General features: G+C 43.6%; 2 protein-coding genes across 4 annotated transcripts; one reads left to right on the top strand and one right to left on the bottom strand.

Annotated features, from left to right (window-relative positions):
* LOC142890510 (creatine kinase S-type, mitochondrial-like) lies at nucleotides 1–7,806 on the top strand. 2 transcript variants are annotated; one of them, XM_076029611.1, is made up of 9 exons: nucleotides 1–227; nucleotides 1,948–2,146; nucleotides 3,059–3,154; nucleotides 3,252–3,473; nucleotides 4,346–4,431; nucleotides 5,838–5,961; nucleotides 6,545–6,679; nucleotides 7,263–7,388; nucleotides 7,493–7,806. In XM_076029611.1, the coding sequence occupies exons 1-9, from the start codon at nucleotides 82–84 to the stop codon at nucleotides 7,607–7,609; spliced, it is 1,251 nt and encodes a 416-aa protein (XP_075885726.1). In that variant the 5' UTR covers nucleotides 1–81; the 3' UTR covers nucleotides 7,610–7,806. The 2 variants fall into 2 exon arrangements, with proteins under 2 accessions (XP_075885726.1, XP_075885724.1); XM_076029609.1 differs by lacking the exon at nucleotides 4,346–4,431 and adding an exon at nucleotides 4,651–4,736 and having other exon boundaries at nucleotides 2–227.
* A 582-nt stretch (nucleotides 7,807–8,388) lies between these two features.
* Nucleotides 8,389–14,993, bottom strand: LOC142890511 (ubiquitin-conjugating enzyme E2 L3-like). Of its 2 annotated transcripts, none has more exons than XM_076029613.1 (5): nucleotides 14,853–14,993; nucleotides 12,919–13,085; nucleotides 10,640–10,735; nucleotides 10,316–10,502; nucleotides 8,389–9,569 (listed from the first exon to the last, which is right to left on the bottom strand). In XM_076029613.1, the coding sequence occupies exons 2-5, from the start codon at nucleotides 12,943–12,945 to the stop codon at nucleotides 9,415–9,417; spliced, it is 465 nt and encodes a 154-aa protein (XP_075885728.1). In that variant the 5' UTR covers nucleotides 12,946–13,085; nucleotides 14,853–14,993; the 3' UTR covers nucleotides 8,389–9,414. The 2 variants fall into 2 exon arrangements, with proteins under 2 accessions (XP_075885728.1, XP_075885727.1); XM_076029612.1 differs by lacking the exon at nucleotides 14,853–14,993 and adding an exon at nucleotides 14,465–14,585.
* Nucleotides 14,994–14,995: the final 2 nt, after the last annotated feature.

Genomic DNA, 14,995 nt, shown 5'->3' on the forward strand with positions numbered 1-14,995 from the left:
CGGTGCCCCCTTCTGTGTGTTTGCCTCCTCAGCTCCAGCTTCGACTCCGACTAAGACATCCAAACGCAGCGCAGCAGAAAGATGGCAAACTCTTTCACACGCCTCATCTCCGGCCGCAACACGGCGGCATTGTTGGCCAGCCTGGGGGCGGGAACGGTGGCCACTGGCTTCCTGCTGAGCGACAGCTCTCTGGCTGCGGAGGCCAAGAAGAAGCTCTATCCTCCCAGGTGAGCCCAAACACACATTCAGGCTTTTCTGTTGTCCTAGTCTTGCAGTTTTCTGCAAAAACGTGGCTGTTTAACGTTGAATCTGAACGTTCCAGACTCACAGCATTGCTCCTGTGAAACAGAGGTTGACTGCAGGGAGTCCAAATCACCAGTACTAAGTACCTGTCCAAGTACTTATACCGAAGAGTATTTATTTTTCTAACAACTTCTTTACTTTTACTCCCTACATTTCAACACAGATATCTGTTCTTTCGAGTCCTTACATTGGACAAACATGCTGGTTTACTTTTGTGTTTAAAAGTTGCAAATTCTGTTAAAAGTAAATTGCTGTTGCTTAAAGTGGAGCTATTTGAACTCTGCTGTTGTGTAGTTTATAAGAATTTTTTTTTTTTTTAGTACCTCAGCTTTTGGGTCACTATGGTCAGTTCAGTCCATGTTATTCTGTCACAACTTTTTCATTTTTTAGAAATGATCAATGATTGTATTGTTTCACTAATGGCAAGAAAATGTATCAAGTTCACTTTTGACTTGCGTACATTTCAGAGCCTGGACTGTCTTTCTTTCACTAGAGAAATTCAGAACTTGTACTTTTACCAGAGTATTTTTTTTTTTTTTACACAAGTATCCATACTTTCACTGCAGTACAGAATGTCAATAATTTCGCCACCTCTGGTGATGAGTGGCAGAGAGCAAACGGGGTCATGGCAGCTAAACAAGCAGCGTCATTAGCAGTGTCACGTTTCATCTGCGCTACCTTTGACTCACTCTCTGGTCACTCTCACACCCACGTCTGTGTGGTTGCACTCGAATAACCCTTGGTTCACATATGCAGGGCGGAGCACTTCGCCAGCCCCTCCTTATCTTTAATGGTTTCATGAAACAAACATGAAGCAAAATAAGGTGTTGCTAGCCGTCACATGCTATTAAGCGTTTCGCTTTCGGTAAGCTCGTACACTGTTCCGTTCTCTCGCACTCATTCAGATAAACGCAGCCCGTCCCCCATTTGGTGCAACATGTTTTAGCTAGATTTTCTTAAATAACATTCGCATTTTTGTGTTTAAATCACGTGGGGAACGTCAATATTAGTTGGCTTTCGGGCGAATCTTTGCAGTCTCAATCTGAGGATGCACATTATTATTATTATTATTTTTTCATTTCGGCACAAAAGTGACGGGACAAAGGACGTTTTTGTGTGTCAGTTCGGGGTAATAAAGTTGCAAGGAAGGAAAAGAGTTGCAGCCTGATCTGAGTGCACACACAACAGCTGCAGGCAGAGAAGTAGAATAGCTTAGGCAGGTGTAGTTGGAAAAATGTCTTCGCGGAATGAGGGCAAAGCTGAAAAGTCTTAAATAGACATTTATTTTACCTTCCGGAGCCAATGGCAGCCGTCCTCGGCCGAGGAGTTGCCAGTTCAACGCTGCGTTTCAGCAGAACAGGAGCGCCTTGCCGAGGCACATGCCGAGAATACCTTCCGCCTCGGCTGTCGTGGCTTTCACCTGAGTTGTGACGTTGAGCCACATGAGTTATTATTTTTTGCCGCGCCACTAGGCAATCCAGCCACGCCCCCTGCCGTTCACAGAATCACGCCAACGTTCAAATTTAGTTTGTGCCTTGACAAGTTTTGAACTCCCAGTACAATTAAAAAAAAAAAAAAAAAGTCAACTAGTGCAAACAATAAATTCCCCCACCAAAAAAAATATATATATATTTTGTGTCGCAGCTCCGACTTCCCTGATCTGAGGAAGCACAACAACTGCATGGCCGCTGCTCTCACCCCGGCCATTTATGCTAAACTGAGGGACAAGTTGACCCCCAGCAACTGGAGCCTGGACCAGTGCATCCAGACTGGAGTGGACAACCCCGGACACCCGTTCATCAAGACGGTGGGCTGTGTGGCTGGTGATGAGGAGACCTACGAGGTAAGATCACGGCTGCCTTCAACCGGGGTGATTTTTTTTCCCTTTCTTTTTTTTTTTTTAAGGATGTAAATGTGATGAGGGATCGTGGAGATGTTGTTCCACTCCTTCACCTCACTCACTCCTTCCAACTCTTCAGTTTGATTGGCTCATTGAATGATCTGTGGCCCGCTGCCAAAGTATAGGTCAGAGAGAAGTTAAACAAAAGCTTTCAAGTCAGTTAATCGATGGATGCTGCAGCATTGAAAATCTGTTTCACCGCCTTTTCTGTCTTTTATCTGGCGTCCTGGGCCACAGTGGAAGGACTTACTTATGAATAGAGCTTCAAAAAAGTCTCTAAATTTCCAGAAAATGTTATTTGCAACCACCTTTTTACAGTTAGAAATGCTTCATCGAGGCTTTTCCCCCCAAAAAACAAACAAACAAATTTTGCTACTTGGTTGCATCTTCCACATGTTTGGAAAGGAACAAAAGGAGCGGTAGCGGTTTCAGTGTCCTTTGTGACATCACAAAGGGTCTTTTTCCAAAACTGCGACTTTAGGATGAGCAAGTTTTCTCATTTCTTGGGAGAAACACTAGCAGGCTGCAGACATATATTATTATTCCTAAACATCAACAAAATGAATCTTGTGTAATATGAACCCTTCAGGGCAAGACTCTGCGCAATAAAATATATTTTGTGGCATCATAAACATCCAAATACCTCCAGCGTGTGATTTTTCGTAGATCCCACGGAACAGATCTAATCTTGTGTTTTATGAAAAACGCTGCCTCAAATAGAAGACAATAACTGTTTTTTTTGATTCCGGGCAAACAAAGCGGAAATAATCTCTCCGGCCAAGCGAGACCATCCGTCGTTTGACTTCCTGTTTTGAAAGCCCGACCCGCACCGAGTGTGTTTGCTGCTCCCCTCAGGTGTTCGCCGACCTCTTTGACCCAGTCATCAAGGACAGGCACAACGGCTACGACCCCAAAACCATGACGCACCCCACCGACCTGGACGCCTCCAAGGTCTTCACAACACTGCTGCACCGTCCCGCTTCCTTCAACCCCTGTGCGAAACTCATCCCTCACACTCCCTTTCTTTTTTTTCTTCTTCCACCCGCAGCTCACCAACGGCATTTTCGACGGGAACTACGTCCTGTCCTCCCGCGTCCGCACTGGCCGCAGCATCCGCGGCCTGAGCCTGCCGCCGGCCTGCTCCAGGGCTGAGCGCCGCGAGGTGGAGCGGGTGGTGGTGACGGCCCTGGCCGGCCTGAAGGACGACCTGACCGGACGCTACTACAGCCTGGGAGACATGACGGAGAAGGAGCAGCAGCAGCTGATTGATGTGAGTCGTTGACTTGTTTGATACGTGAGAAAATCCAGAGAGGAAAAAGAAAAAAAAAGGCCAAGCAAATTTAGATCCCAATCAGTGAAGTGTCTACGGTTTTAAAGGTCCAGTGTGTAAAATTTGGTCTGATTTATGATTTTTACCAAGGTAAAAGCTTAAAATGCTGCCCAAAAAACATGGGTTACCTGGTCTTCCAACACATAAAGCGGTTTTTATTTATATATAAGAATATACATTGAAAGAAAGAGAAAGAAAGCGAGCGAGGTAACCAAGTTTGTGTGCACAGACCACCATAGTTCACTGGCAAGCTCAGGAGAGGGAGAGGGAGTGTAAGGGCGCTGCAATCTAAAATGTAACCACTTGATGTTGCTCTTTCTTCTCAAAATCTCCAAATATGACACACTTAACCTTTAAGCCTTAGTCAGTTTTGAGTATTTTTCTGAAAATAGTAAACCTTCAAGAAAGTCAGTCAAATTTTTTGAAATACTTGAGGCAAACATTTCATGATGTGAAGTCTGAAGGCAAATATAACTTTCCTGTGAGAGGTGCAGCTTTAGGTCTCCATATGTTGGTGGAATCTACTATTATTTGCTGCAATTTTTTCACAGTTTGACACAAATTATGAAACACACTTTTTTGTTGATTTGGCCCTCTAAAATAAAATATAATTTTTTTTTGCATAATTTATTTTCTGAAGGCTTTGGCTTCAGCATTCAGTTTTAATTGCCAAGATTTTGCCATTCTCCTCTAATGACTGGTGGTATTCATTATTACATCTTGGGCCTGCTGAAATCACACCAGCTGCATGTAGTGTACGGCCGCCGTTTGACCCCTTCTCGTCTTAATTGTTTCACGCCTCGCCACACAAGGATCACTTCCTGTTTGACAAGCCTGTGTCTCCGTTGCTCACGTCGGCCTTCATGGCCCGAGACTGGCCTGACTCCAGGGGCATCTGGTGAGGTTTAATGAAATCCCACCCTGAGGTCTAAAACAGACGCTAGAGAGCTGATAAAATCCTGTAATAGTCCCTGAACCTGTCTGCTAGAGTTAAAATCTTGTCTAGTTTTTCTCCCAGTCTCGTCCAATGACATATCAAATAGTACACGTCTTTTTCTTGTCCTTTGTTTTCTCCATCTATGGTCTACCTTGCTTCTACCCCCTTTTGCACCTGTAGGACCACTTCCTGTTTGACAAGCCTGTCTCTCCATTGTTGACTTGTGCCTTTATGGCCCGAGATTGGCCGGACGCCAGAGGCATCTGGTAGGGTGGCGTCGGCTCTCCTGCATGGCCGCTGCTGTGTAACCATTTAGAGCAGGCATGGGCAAACTATGGCCCGAGGTACCAAATGCAGCCCGTTAAGCTTTTTAATCCGTCCCTCCGAACTTGAAGAAATTATATTGATAGTAAGTAAGTAAGTAATAAAATAGCTGCATTTCACCCATTTTTTTTTCAGCGTTTCACAAGTAATTTCAATAAAGCACTAAAAATACCGTGGGACTTCAAAGATACATATTTTGTTGAAACTTTCAATTGAAATTAAAGCACGTTTTGCACTTATCCCATGATATATATTTTTTTCCTAGGAGGTGGGCCACCAAAACGCTCCATCCATCTGCTCCTACTCCGGCCCCTCTGTCAAATTTCAGAACCCATTGTGGCCCACCAGTCAAAAAGTTTGCCCACCCCTGATTTAGAGTCTAACCCCCACATCCTCACCCGCGTCACTCAGATAGTTTTAATACGCCATCCTGCCTCCTGTCACCTCCATAGGAGGCTTCAGTTATTGCGCTGCCTTGGAACGCATGCCCGCATGGAACTAAAATTGAAGGAAATTGCTTTTTTTTTTTTTTTTTTTTTTTTTTATGTCAGTTGGGCATCGCATTAATTCTAGCAGTGTGAATATCAGAGCATGAGTCACCACTCATAATGAAAACGACTGCCCCGGGGAGCTCTTTATTTAGTCCCGTCTGTAGGAGCCGTGACTGCCTAATGGCTACATTTCTTTGATACCTGGGCATGGGCGTATGTGAGTGTGTGCGCGTCACTGCGGGGTGTAGCCAGGACTCTTATTTAATGTAATTCACCTGTGCGTCTCGAGGGTCGATGTGGTGGGGTGAGCGTCGGAGGCGACATTTTCTGTTGACCGCTTTTGCTTGGATTATGAGCACTTTGTTTTTCCGGTGTTTTTTTGTTTACTGGAGCTCGTATTAATAGCAATAAATTAGATGCAAATAACATCGAAGCAAGACTGGATTCATTTTCTGCACGCGCGTCAGCCATCTACTCCTTCGTTTAGCCCACCGCGGCTATTTTGTTTTTGATCGCCAGTTAGCCGCAATACCGTCAACCGCTTCTCCTCAGGCACAACAATGAGAAGACCTTCCTCATCTGGGTGAATGAGGAGGACCACACCAGGGTCATCTCCATGGAGAAAGGAGGCAACATGAAGAGAGTGTTTGAGAGGTTCTGCAGAGGACTCCAGCAGGTATGGGAGAGTATATCCAGTTAGCCAAAACGCAACTTTTATTTATTTATTTCTAATAAACCCATTAATTAGATAGAAATATTCAATGGAAAATGTAACTTTTTGAATAATTCCAAATATTTACATTTACCACAGCAGTACTCATGGTAGTCTGATATGATATGATATGATACGATACAGGGATGTTAACAATTAATCGATTCGCGATTAATTATCGATTAAGAATTAAATTGATTAAATTAAATTAGTCGCAATTAATTGAACATTTTTAACACAGGGTTTTTTGGTTAAATGTGCCTCATTTAAAATAGAAATGAAATACAAAGTTAAAGGGTTTGTTGCCCAGCTTTGCTTAACCTGTGTACATTTTCTGAGGTAGGGGGCACTTAAAGGTCCAGTTTGTAAAAATTGGACCTTTAAGTGCAATTAGGAGTTATTGTTAGAAAGCTTTCGTTTCAAGCCAAGCTTTCGTTTCAAGCCAAATGGCATCTTGGCATTCATTTGGCTTGAAACGAAAGCTTTCTAACAATAACTCCTAGGGTTTATTATGGTCAACTCCTGTTCTCACTACTTTCCTGTGCAGGTGGAAAAACTGATCCAGGAGAGAGGCTGGGAGTTCATGTGGAATGAGCGTCTGGGCTACATCCTCACATGTCCTTCCAACCTTGGCACTGGCCTCAGGGCGGGTGTGCACGTGCGCCTGCCGAAACTGAGCAAGGTAACACATGCATGCGCGCGCACACACACACACACACGCATATGGGTAGACGGTATTTGTAATCGTATCGAGCACACCGTCAACCTCAGCATACAGAAAATTTGTTTTGTGATCCAATCAGTGATGTCGCATAGCATTCAAGATGTAAACTCCCACTGGGAATTTATGGTTGTCTTGTGGATCAAATTAATCTCTCTGTGTAAAGGACATACCTCCAAGTCCAAGAAAATAATCACAGAACGGCCAATGGGTTCACTGGTCATTGTTGTGCATATAAAATCCAAATTTGTCTTCCTCCTGTGTCCACTGGTGTCATCGGTCCTCTGACAATGAGCCACACTGTTGTGCTTTCCTTTTTGTATTGCCATAACAACACACTCACGGTAGTATATTAGGACTGAACACAATCCCTTCAGCCACGACAAAATAAGAGCGTGACAAGATGCACACTTTTTTTTCTCGAAGACCAAAACCAAAGACACATTGTTTGAACACATTTAGGATTCTTAAATTTCTCTTGTTTATTTGCCCACAATAGTAGGACCACTGGAAATGTACAAATCACTGATTTGTAACATTGCAGGACCCACGTTTCTCCAAAATCCTGGACAACCTGCGGCTCCAGAAGAGAGGCACAGGAGGCGTGGACACAGCTGCTACTGGGGACACCTTTGACATTTCCAACAATGACCGCCTTGGAAAATCAGAGGTGGGAATCAATTGAATTGAATTTTTATTTAAATCCTTGAGACAATTCACCCAAGAGGCGTCTTGTTGTGGCGTTAAAGCTTTTCCGTGCGCTTACATTTTCAGGTGGAGCTGGTGCAGATTCTGGTGGACGGGGTTCACTACCTGATCGACTGTGAGAAGAGGCTGGACAGGGGACAGGACATCAAGGTCCCATCTCCTGTCCCTCAGTTCAAGAAGTAAAGAAAACTGCCCCCAGGGATCAGCGTCAGCAGCTCCTCTCCACCACGTCCCCGCTGCTGAAGGGACACGTTACCTACTCCTCCTAGAAAGGGTTTCAACGCCTTAGGTCAGTCTAATGTTAGATAGGGAGGGATCCTACCTCAAGTTAAGGTCTTCACTGTAAAACCTGATGTCAATAAAGCCAACAGTACTTAAGATTTTGACTGCCGTGTTCTCCGTTTTAGGATTTGTAGTTTTTTGCTTCACTTATTTTGACTCTTTAGTTGGTCTCCTCTCGTGAAGAACTGTGAAACTTGCATGTTTTGACCATACACTTCCCCCTAGCTCGCCTTTTGTTTTTTTTTACCAGTTCAAAGTTGAATTCCAGATACGTATCCGCGCTCTGACCCCGCCCTGTTCCCAAAGACAGATAAATAGGCTCCAGCGCCCACCGCGACACTGAGCGCAGGAGAAGCAGTAATACAAAACCAAACAACTCTGATAAAAATCAGGGACTGATAAAGGTTGCGCGTGACCTTCTCGGGGTTTCACTTTCCATAGAAAAACCCCAATGTGACCTATAAAAGTCAAATCCCCTTATTTGTTTCCTTTTTCTCTCCGTGTAATCTTTAATAAACCCTTTAAATTTGCAAAGGCACCACTTAGCTAAAACTGGACTTCTGCATTCAGGACCAGCGAACCAAATCCGGCCTTTCACAACTTTTATTCTCCAAAGTCTCGGCGCGCGTTCACCGCATTGGGAGCAAAAGCACGTTGACAACACAACAGGACTGTTTCAATTAACACTTCCATCACAAATCTTTATTCACCTTCAAATAATCAAACCACTTTGGATCCATTGCCGCGTACGTTTCACAGACGCGAGTACGCTGCTGCAAAGTCCTTAATGTGTCACCTGGTGAGTGGTGCCGTGTTCGATGAAAGGGGGGGTGGCCAATTTTGAACTGCTGCTGCTGCCGCTTTATACTATGTAGCGCAGGTTGGAAACAGTGCCGGGAACAACCAGTGTCTAGACAGCGCCACCTTCACCGGATGGACACCGCGTGAGAAAATTAAAAAGGTGAGTAACATCGCAGGTTATTTTTTTCAAATGTGCAATATCTTCCTCGGACTGGAAATTGCGTTACAGGTGTGCTTTAGGAAACAAAACAAAAAAAAAGGAAATTGACACAAAAGTATGAAGTGCCTTCAACAGTGACATCCATTAATAGTTAAAGGACTGATCTGCACGTTTCAGTCAAAAGGCTCGGCCAAACCCTCAGCGTTTCCACATCTTTGTAATTGAAAAGACGAACGCAGATTTTAACAGAGGGTCAAAAATGTTTGTGTTTGCGCGTGGAACTCTGCATCCGTAACAAACGTGAATTTTAACGCAAAGCAAGAGGCGACTTGAGAGACGACAGCGTATCTCGAGGAAAATGGAAAAATCGTCGATACAAACAAGAATATTTTTATTTTTTAAAAACGAAAGATCATGAGTCTGTAAACAGGTGTGCATGAGCTCAAGGTTATTTTGAGTGAACCTAAAGGTAAGCACAAGAGCAAACCAAAAGGTGCTTACCCAGTCAGAAGTCCCACTTTTTCCTTTTTTCTTTTTTTTTGGTAAAACGAAAAGCAAACACAAACCTCTATGATGGAGTGGCTGGAGAGCGCTAAAAACAATGCAGATACGTGAGAGAAAGGACGTCAGCGTGGAGACAGGGGTGGGGCGCGGAGGGATTCTTAGGGGAGGAAGAAAAAAAAAAAAACACAACAGAAAGCAAACATCTGTGAGCATCAGCGCTGTGTTGTCCTCGTCCTCGTCATCATTCCAGGGGTCGCTTTTCACTGTGTTTCTTTGTGAACTCCTCAGCGTTCTTCATGAACCTGGCGCGATCTTTGCAGTACTCCTCCGCCAGGTCGGCCCTCAGAGGGTGCTCCGGCTCTGGACAGGTCACTAGAGTGATCAGCGCCTTTAGGACTTTTGACCAGAGCGCAAACCAGATTTTAAAAAATGTGTTAATTTACTTGGCAAATTCAATCGTTTCCCAACAATGACCCGTCTCTACCTTGTCACTGTAAACCCCAGATATTAGCAAAGCGCATCTTTCAACTCTCACACATGCTAAAATGTGCACCCCAGTAACAATATGAGTGTCACCACCATGTCATCGTGTCAGTTCTATTATACAGCAGTAGTTCTCAAATGGTGGATTCTCCGGATGCACCTCTCTCTTTTCCTTATCATGAAGTCGCAACCCAAATTTACTCAAAAATGTTCCACAAAAATAAAGGCGCAAGCTCACTTTCTATCAAATCTACTGAATGAATTATTGAAAGTATTGAATTGAATTGTGTGTCTTACACAATAAATTCCCTCTATTTCCTCGATTGAAAAAAAAAAAAATTATACACATATCTTTTTTTTCTCCTTCCAAATACCTTTTAAAAAAAACTGCCCACAAAGTCACGACCCAATCAAAACAGCTCCCACAGGTAGAGAAACGCTGTTTCAGAGATAATAAAGGGGTTGTCAGATACCGAGAAGAGAACACTGGAAAAACCTCACAACATCATGACGATATTACATTGACCATGGGACTGCAACTGTGACGTAGTTCCAATGCTACAAATGATGTGCAGCATAAAGGGAGGAAGTGACGAACTTTGGAACTTTTGATCCATGTCAAAGCAGAGCCGTGACCCTCCCCCGCCTCCCCGTCTCACCTTGGTCAGTTCTTGTGGCTGGCTTCCAGTTTTCGGCACTGATGATTGGCAGGCAGACCTGGCCCTTCTCGTCGACGTTGGGGTGGTAGATTTTCGTTTTGAAGGTGATCCTGGGGGGCTTGAAGGGGTATTCGGCCGGGAAGATGAGCTCCACTCGAAACGCTCCCTTGTCGTATGGCGCGCAATCCTTGGGTGTGGGGGTGGGAAATATCACTGTTGCACATTGAGGTCGAAGAACGTGGCAGCTGTACTTCCATCCACACTCTAACATGACACTTTGCCAGGCAAACGCGAGTTCGTTTGGGCTGTCGACCATGTACTTACCGGAACAATATACCCTTGCCAGGTGAACATGTTTGATTCATCCACTTGAATGCCGCGGAAGTTCTTAATGGGAGCTTGCCGAATGTCCGAAAGCTCCTGGTCACACAAAAAGACAAGATTGCGTGATCAGTATATTCTGTGTAGCTGTGTCCAAACATTAGAAGTATGACATACTGGAGACATTGGCACAATTGAAGACTTTTGTTAAATGAAAATTTTAATTTTTTCTTTCTTTCCTTGCGCATGTATTATATTAAACGCCATAAAACTGTCATTTCAGATGTTCTGGTCTGCGGTAGAAAAGCCTTAGGTTATCAATTCACAGAATATCCCTGTAGATATGTGACAGCGACCACATGTGCCCAGAGGACGGGCACCAAACAGGCCTGGTGAACTAATTCAGAAAAATACGAGGACTTGGAATTCAATTGTGAATAGACCAGGAAGTGGAGGCAGAGACTTCAGTGCACAGCTAATGCCAGGCCACTTGTCAAGATGATTAAATTATGCACGTGTTCAGGCATTGACGTCACAGGTATTGTGATGGGTGTGTGTGTGTTTTTTTTTCTTTTCCAAATGTGGGTCTTGATTCAACTTCGTATATTTAAATCAGCACTACTGGCATATAAAAACAGTGAAATCGAAAGCCCTGTTTCGTGCCTGCCTTGTATTACAAGCCGGTTTATCAAAATTCTGTGCCAAATCACCTTCTCTACCTGGATAGCAGGTAGTAATAAAAACATATCCTCTTTGTACAGTAGTGCAGGTACAGTAATTAAAAAAAAAAAAAAACTACAGTCAATGATTTTTGTTTGCTAATGTTGTGCCGATTGTAAAACATGAGCAAAACAATGTTGAGCGCTTGAATAGGAATACCCTTGTGTAGTTGACGGAAACTAAATTGTTAAGAATCTTAAAATGCAATGACGGAACTGTGCTCTGTGCAGTATTTCTACTTTATAATAAGATTCCTCAACTTGTACAGAATTTGTGTAGCTATTGTCTGTGCACAGTCTGGCAAGTAACCAAAGTCAGATAATCCAGCACCAGATCAGTTGGTTACGGATGCCTTTGTTGCTGTTGCAAGCCAGTGTATGTTCAAATAAATATATTTTAAACGGATCACTTTAAAAGGTACAAGAATACGACGCATTCAATGTCGTCTTAAATCGTTTCACTACATCATCGCATTGTCTGGTATACTAGTCACCAGTTATATATATATATATATATATATATATATATATATATATATATATATATATATATATATATGTATATATATATATATTACTACAATATTCTTTTTACAATGTCGGGACATGATGATCCTCAATGTGACTGAACAGAGTTGTGTAACGCTGCAACAGGGGGGGGGGGCAACAAAAAAAAGAGGTCCATAAAGTTTTATAATCCGAGATACCAGTTTGCTGTGTAGTCAAAAACGACGTGTCAGTGGCACCGGAGAGAAGTTGCTAGTCTCGCCGCTAAGACCGTCGGGGAGGGGGCTTTTCTCTCCGGTCAACGTAATCTTCCATTCAGCAGACACTGTTGTTTACCTGACTCGTAAAACCAGGGGCGGATTCAGGAAGTGCCTCATTAGCATAGGGGCATTTTCTGACTCATGGGCTTCGGTGAATCACATTAGCGAACGCTCGAGAACAAACGAGGAAGAAAGGAAGAAAAATGTGGCGTCACACCGAAAGCGCAACTAAAAGAAACTACGACGGAGCGGCCAAAAAGCGAAAGAAACACGCTGGTCGCAACAGGCGAACCGAAAGCGAGGTTTTTTAAAAAAAACACACACAATTGTTCAAAAATACGCCGCAACACCGTTATTCGACGGCGGATTTCTCTCCCCCCCACTCCCGAACCATTTTAATCTAGACTGCCCAGTTGTTTCTATGGTTTCATGGCTGCCTTCAGGCGTTTCCAGTCTTTCACTCGAGGCAGCCACAATTCTCTCAACCAGGGCCTGAATTTACGGGTAGCTCACACGTTTACGTCGACACAAACGCGACGGGTAAACTTCACGGTAAACGAGGTCGGTTTTCTGTAAAAAGCTGAGTCACGCCCCGCTGGCTTCTCAAACTCACTAACTAGTCACCTCTCAGTCATCATCCGCGCGACGTCATTATCCCTTTTCGTTTCTAGGACGGACACGAGCTAAATATGCTTTGTTTGACTCCGGCAACCTGTAGCCACGGCGATTATTCAAACGCCGATAAGGGGATTAACGAGATGTGTTGCGGAAAACAAAACAAAACGTGTATTCGTACCTTGGTTAGTCTTCTGGTTGCAGCCATTTCGTTCCCGACGATACCTTATTCCGGTTTCTTTCCTCTGCTCTCTTGATTTTGTTTTTAACCGGCTTGCGCGCTGCGTTCTGGCGTCTTACCGCCGCCTCTCGGCGTGGAGGCGGAGGCTACACGCAGGGGCGCATGAGCTGAGGAAAGAGGAAGCGGCACAAACAAAGCTCGATCAACAACTCGCGGGGGGGGGGGGGGGGGGAGCCTCTTTCATACCGTTGCCATCACGCGATTGTTGAATCCTTCTTTTGGTCGACTCGATAGACTAGAAATGGCAACATAATACGAATAATCTACTGTTCTTTATAATACTGCTGTTGATTTTGAATTGGGAAAATTTTAAACTTTTGCTGCCTCTTGGCCAGGACTCCCTTGGAAAAGAGGTTTTCAATCTCATTGGGACTTTCCTGGTAAAACAAAGGTTAGAAATCATACTGATACAATATTAACAATACCACTGATAAAGTAATTTACTCTTCCCTTGACTTTTAATTTATAGATTTTCAATAAAAGCTATACAACACAAAAATGCAATTTCCCCCCAAATCTAAGCGGGAAAATCATTTAGGATAAAGCTGTAAAAGCTGTCAGTTTTAACTTGTGCATTTACACACTAGCACTTTGAGCTTTTATAATGAGAAGTGCTTCAAGAAAAAAAATGGTATTATTACTTTAAGCATAGCACAACCCTCTGTGAAACTGTCTAGGGCACTCTGGCCTGCGTCATCTGGCAAATGGAGACACGTTGACAATTTAATCGTACACATCAAGACAATGCCTCACAATGAGTATAAGTGGAAAGCAGGGAATACTATCATCACTGGGATGTGTTTACACACTTGGTGACACACATGTTTTCATTTAGATTTAGCAGGAGTTAACACTACTGATAGTTGTTGTAAATGTTAGTGAAACAAGACAGAAATTAAAAAGTAGGAAAAAGAATAGATAGAGGCTTGGCTGCTTCAGTTGTAACATGATTGTGTCTGAACTTTTATTGGCACAAATGAAATTAACCAAAGCCCACATTTACAGACAGTAAAAGGAAGAAATAAACAAGGAAGAGATGTGTTGGCAGTACTACTGCAGACAGACACAACGATCTAGAGCCAGAATCCCATGCGGACTGTAAAAGCTAAAAGAGGTATGTATATTGTTCCTGATTTTAAAATACTTATGTGGCTGTAGAACATGCCAATCGAAAGTAAAAGACAACGGCCCTCTTGTGCGCCAGGTTTGTCATGGTTCTAGCCGCGCAAAGCAAATAGGAAAATCATGTTGTATTTAGGATTATTAAGTGATTATCGCATGATTGATTTGTCCATGAACACCGACCCCTAAGTCCATCGTTAATGGTTTTGCATGGCAGTTCTGCCGTCAGCATTCTTCTTTTGAGTGTGTTGGGGGCACAACAGCAACAAAAGCTCAACGAAAACTTCTCAAGTCAAGTAGGGCGACACCTGCTGGACAGGTGGGGAATGAGTAGGTCACGTCATGAAGACTGCAGACACGCTACCTTGCTGGGATACCTGTTGACGAACACACAAGGTGCTGTGCATTGAAGCGCACAGGACGTCAACAACGATAGAAATGCGGAGTCTTTGTCGCCTACATTATCCTAATAATAGATAAAGTTGCTTTATTACAAAGGCAGCGCACGGCAGCCGAACCCCATTGATATAGTACCGAGTGGCCAGTCTGGGAAAACATCAAAGTCAGGCCTGCAATAAAAGTGTTGTAAATACTCATGTACTTTATAATTGTTCTAATTTTGTTACTATATGATAACTCAGGGGTATATTGAGCATAGAAAAAAAAAAATCTAAGGTCGAGTTATGGAACGCAATTATCCACGTGAGCTACATGCTCGCCGTCACTCTGCTGTTAAATCCTCGGCTGCTCGCCAACGGAATGCAAAGGAATTTCCAATGAGGCGAGAAGTAAAAACCCGCTGCGGTGGGTGGATAAAGTCACTCGGTCCACAGGTGCTGCTGCTGGTTTACTAACGCTGTGAAAGCAGGGCAGCAGTTCAGTTCTGTGACCTCGC

Source organism: Nelusetta ayraudi, unplaced genomic scaffold (genome assembly GCF_046127955.1).
Source record: "Nelusetta ayraudi isolate G7.1 ecotype Tasmania unplaced genomic scaffold, CSIRO-AGI_Nayr_v1 ptg000026l, whole genome shotgun sequence".
Classification (NCBI taxonomy): Eukaryota; Metazoa; Chordata; class Actinopteri; order Tetraodontiformes; family Monacanthidae; genus Nelusetta; species Nelusetta ayraudi.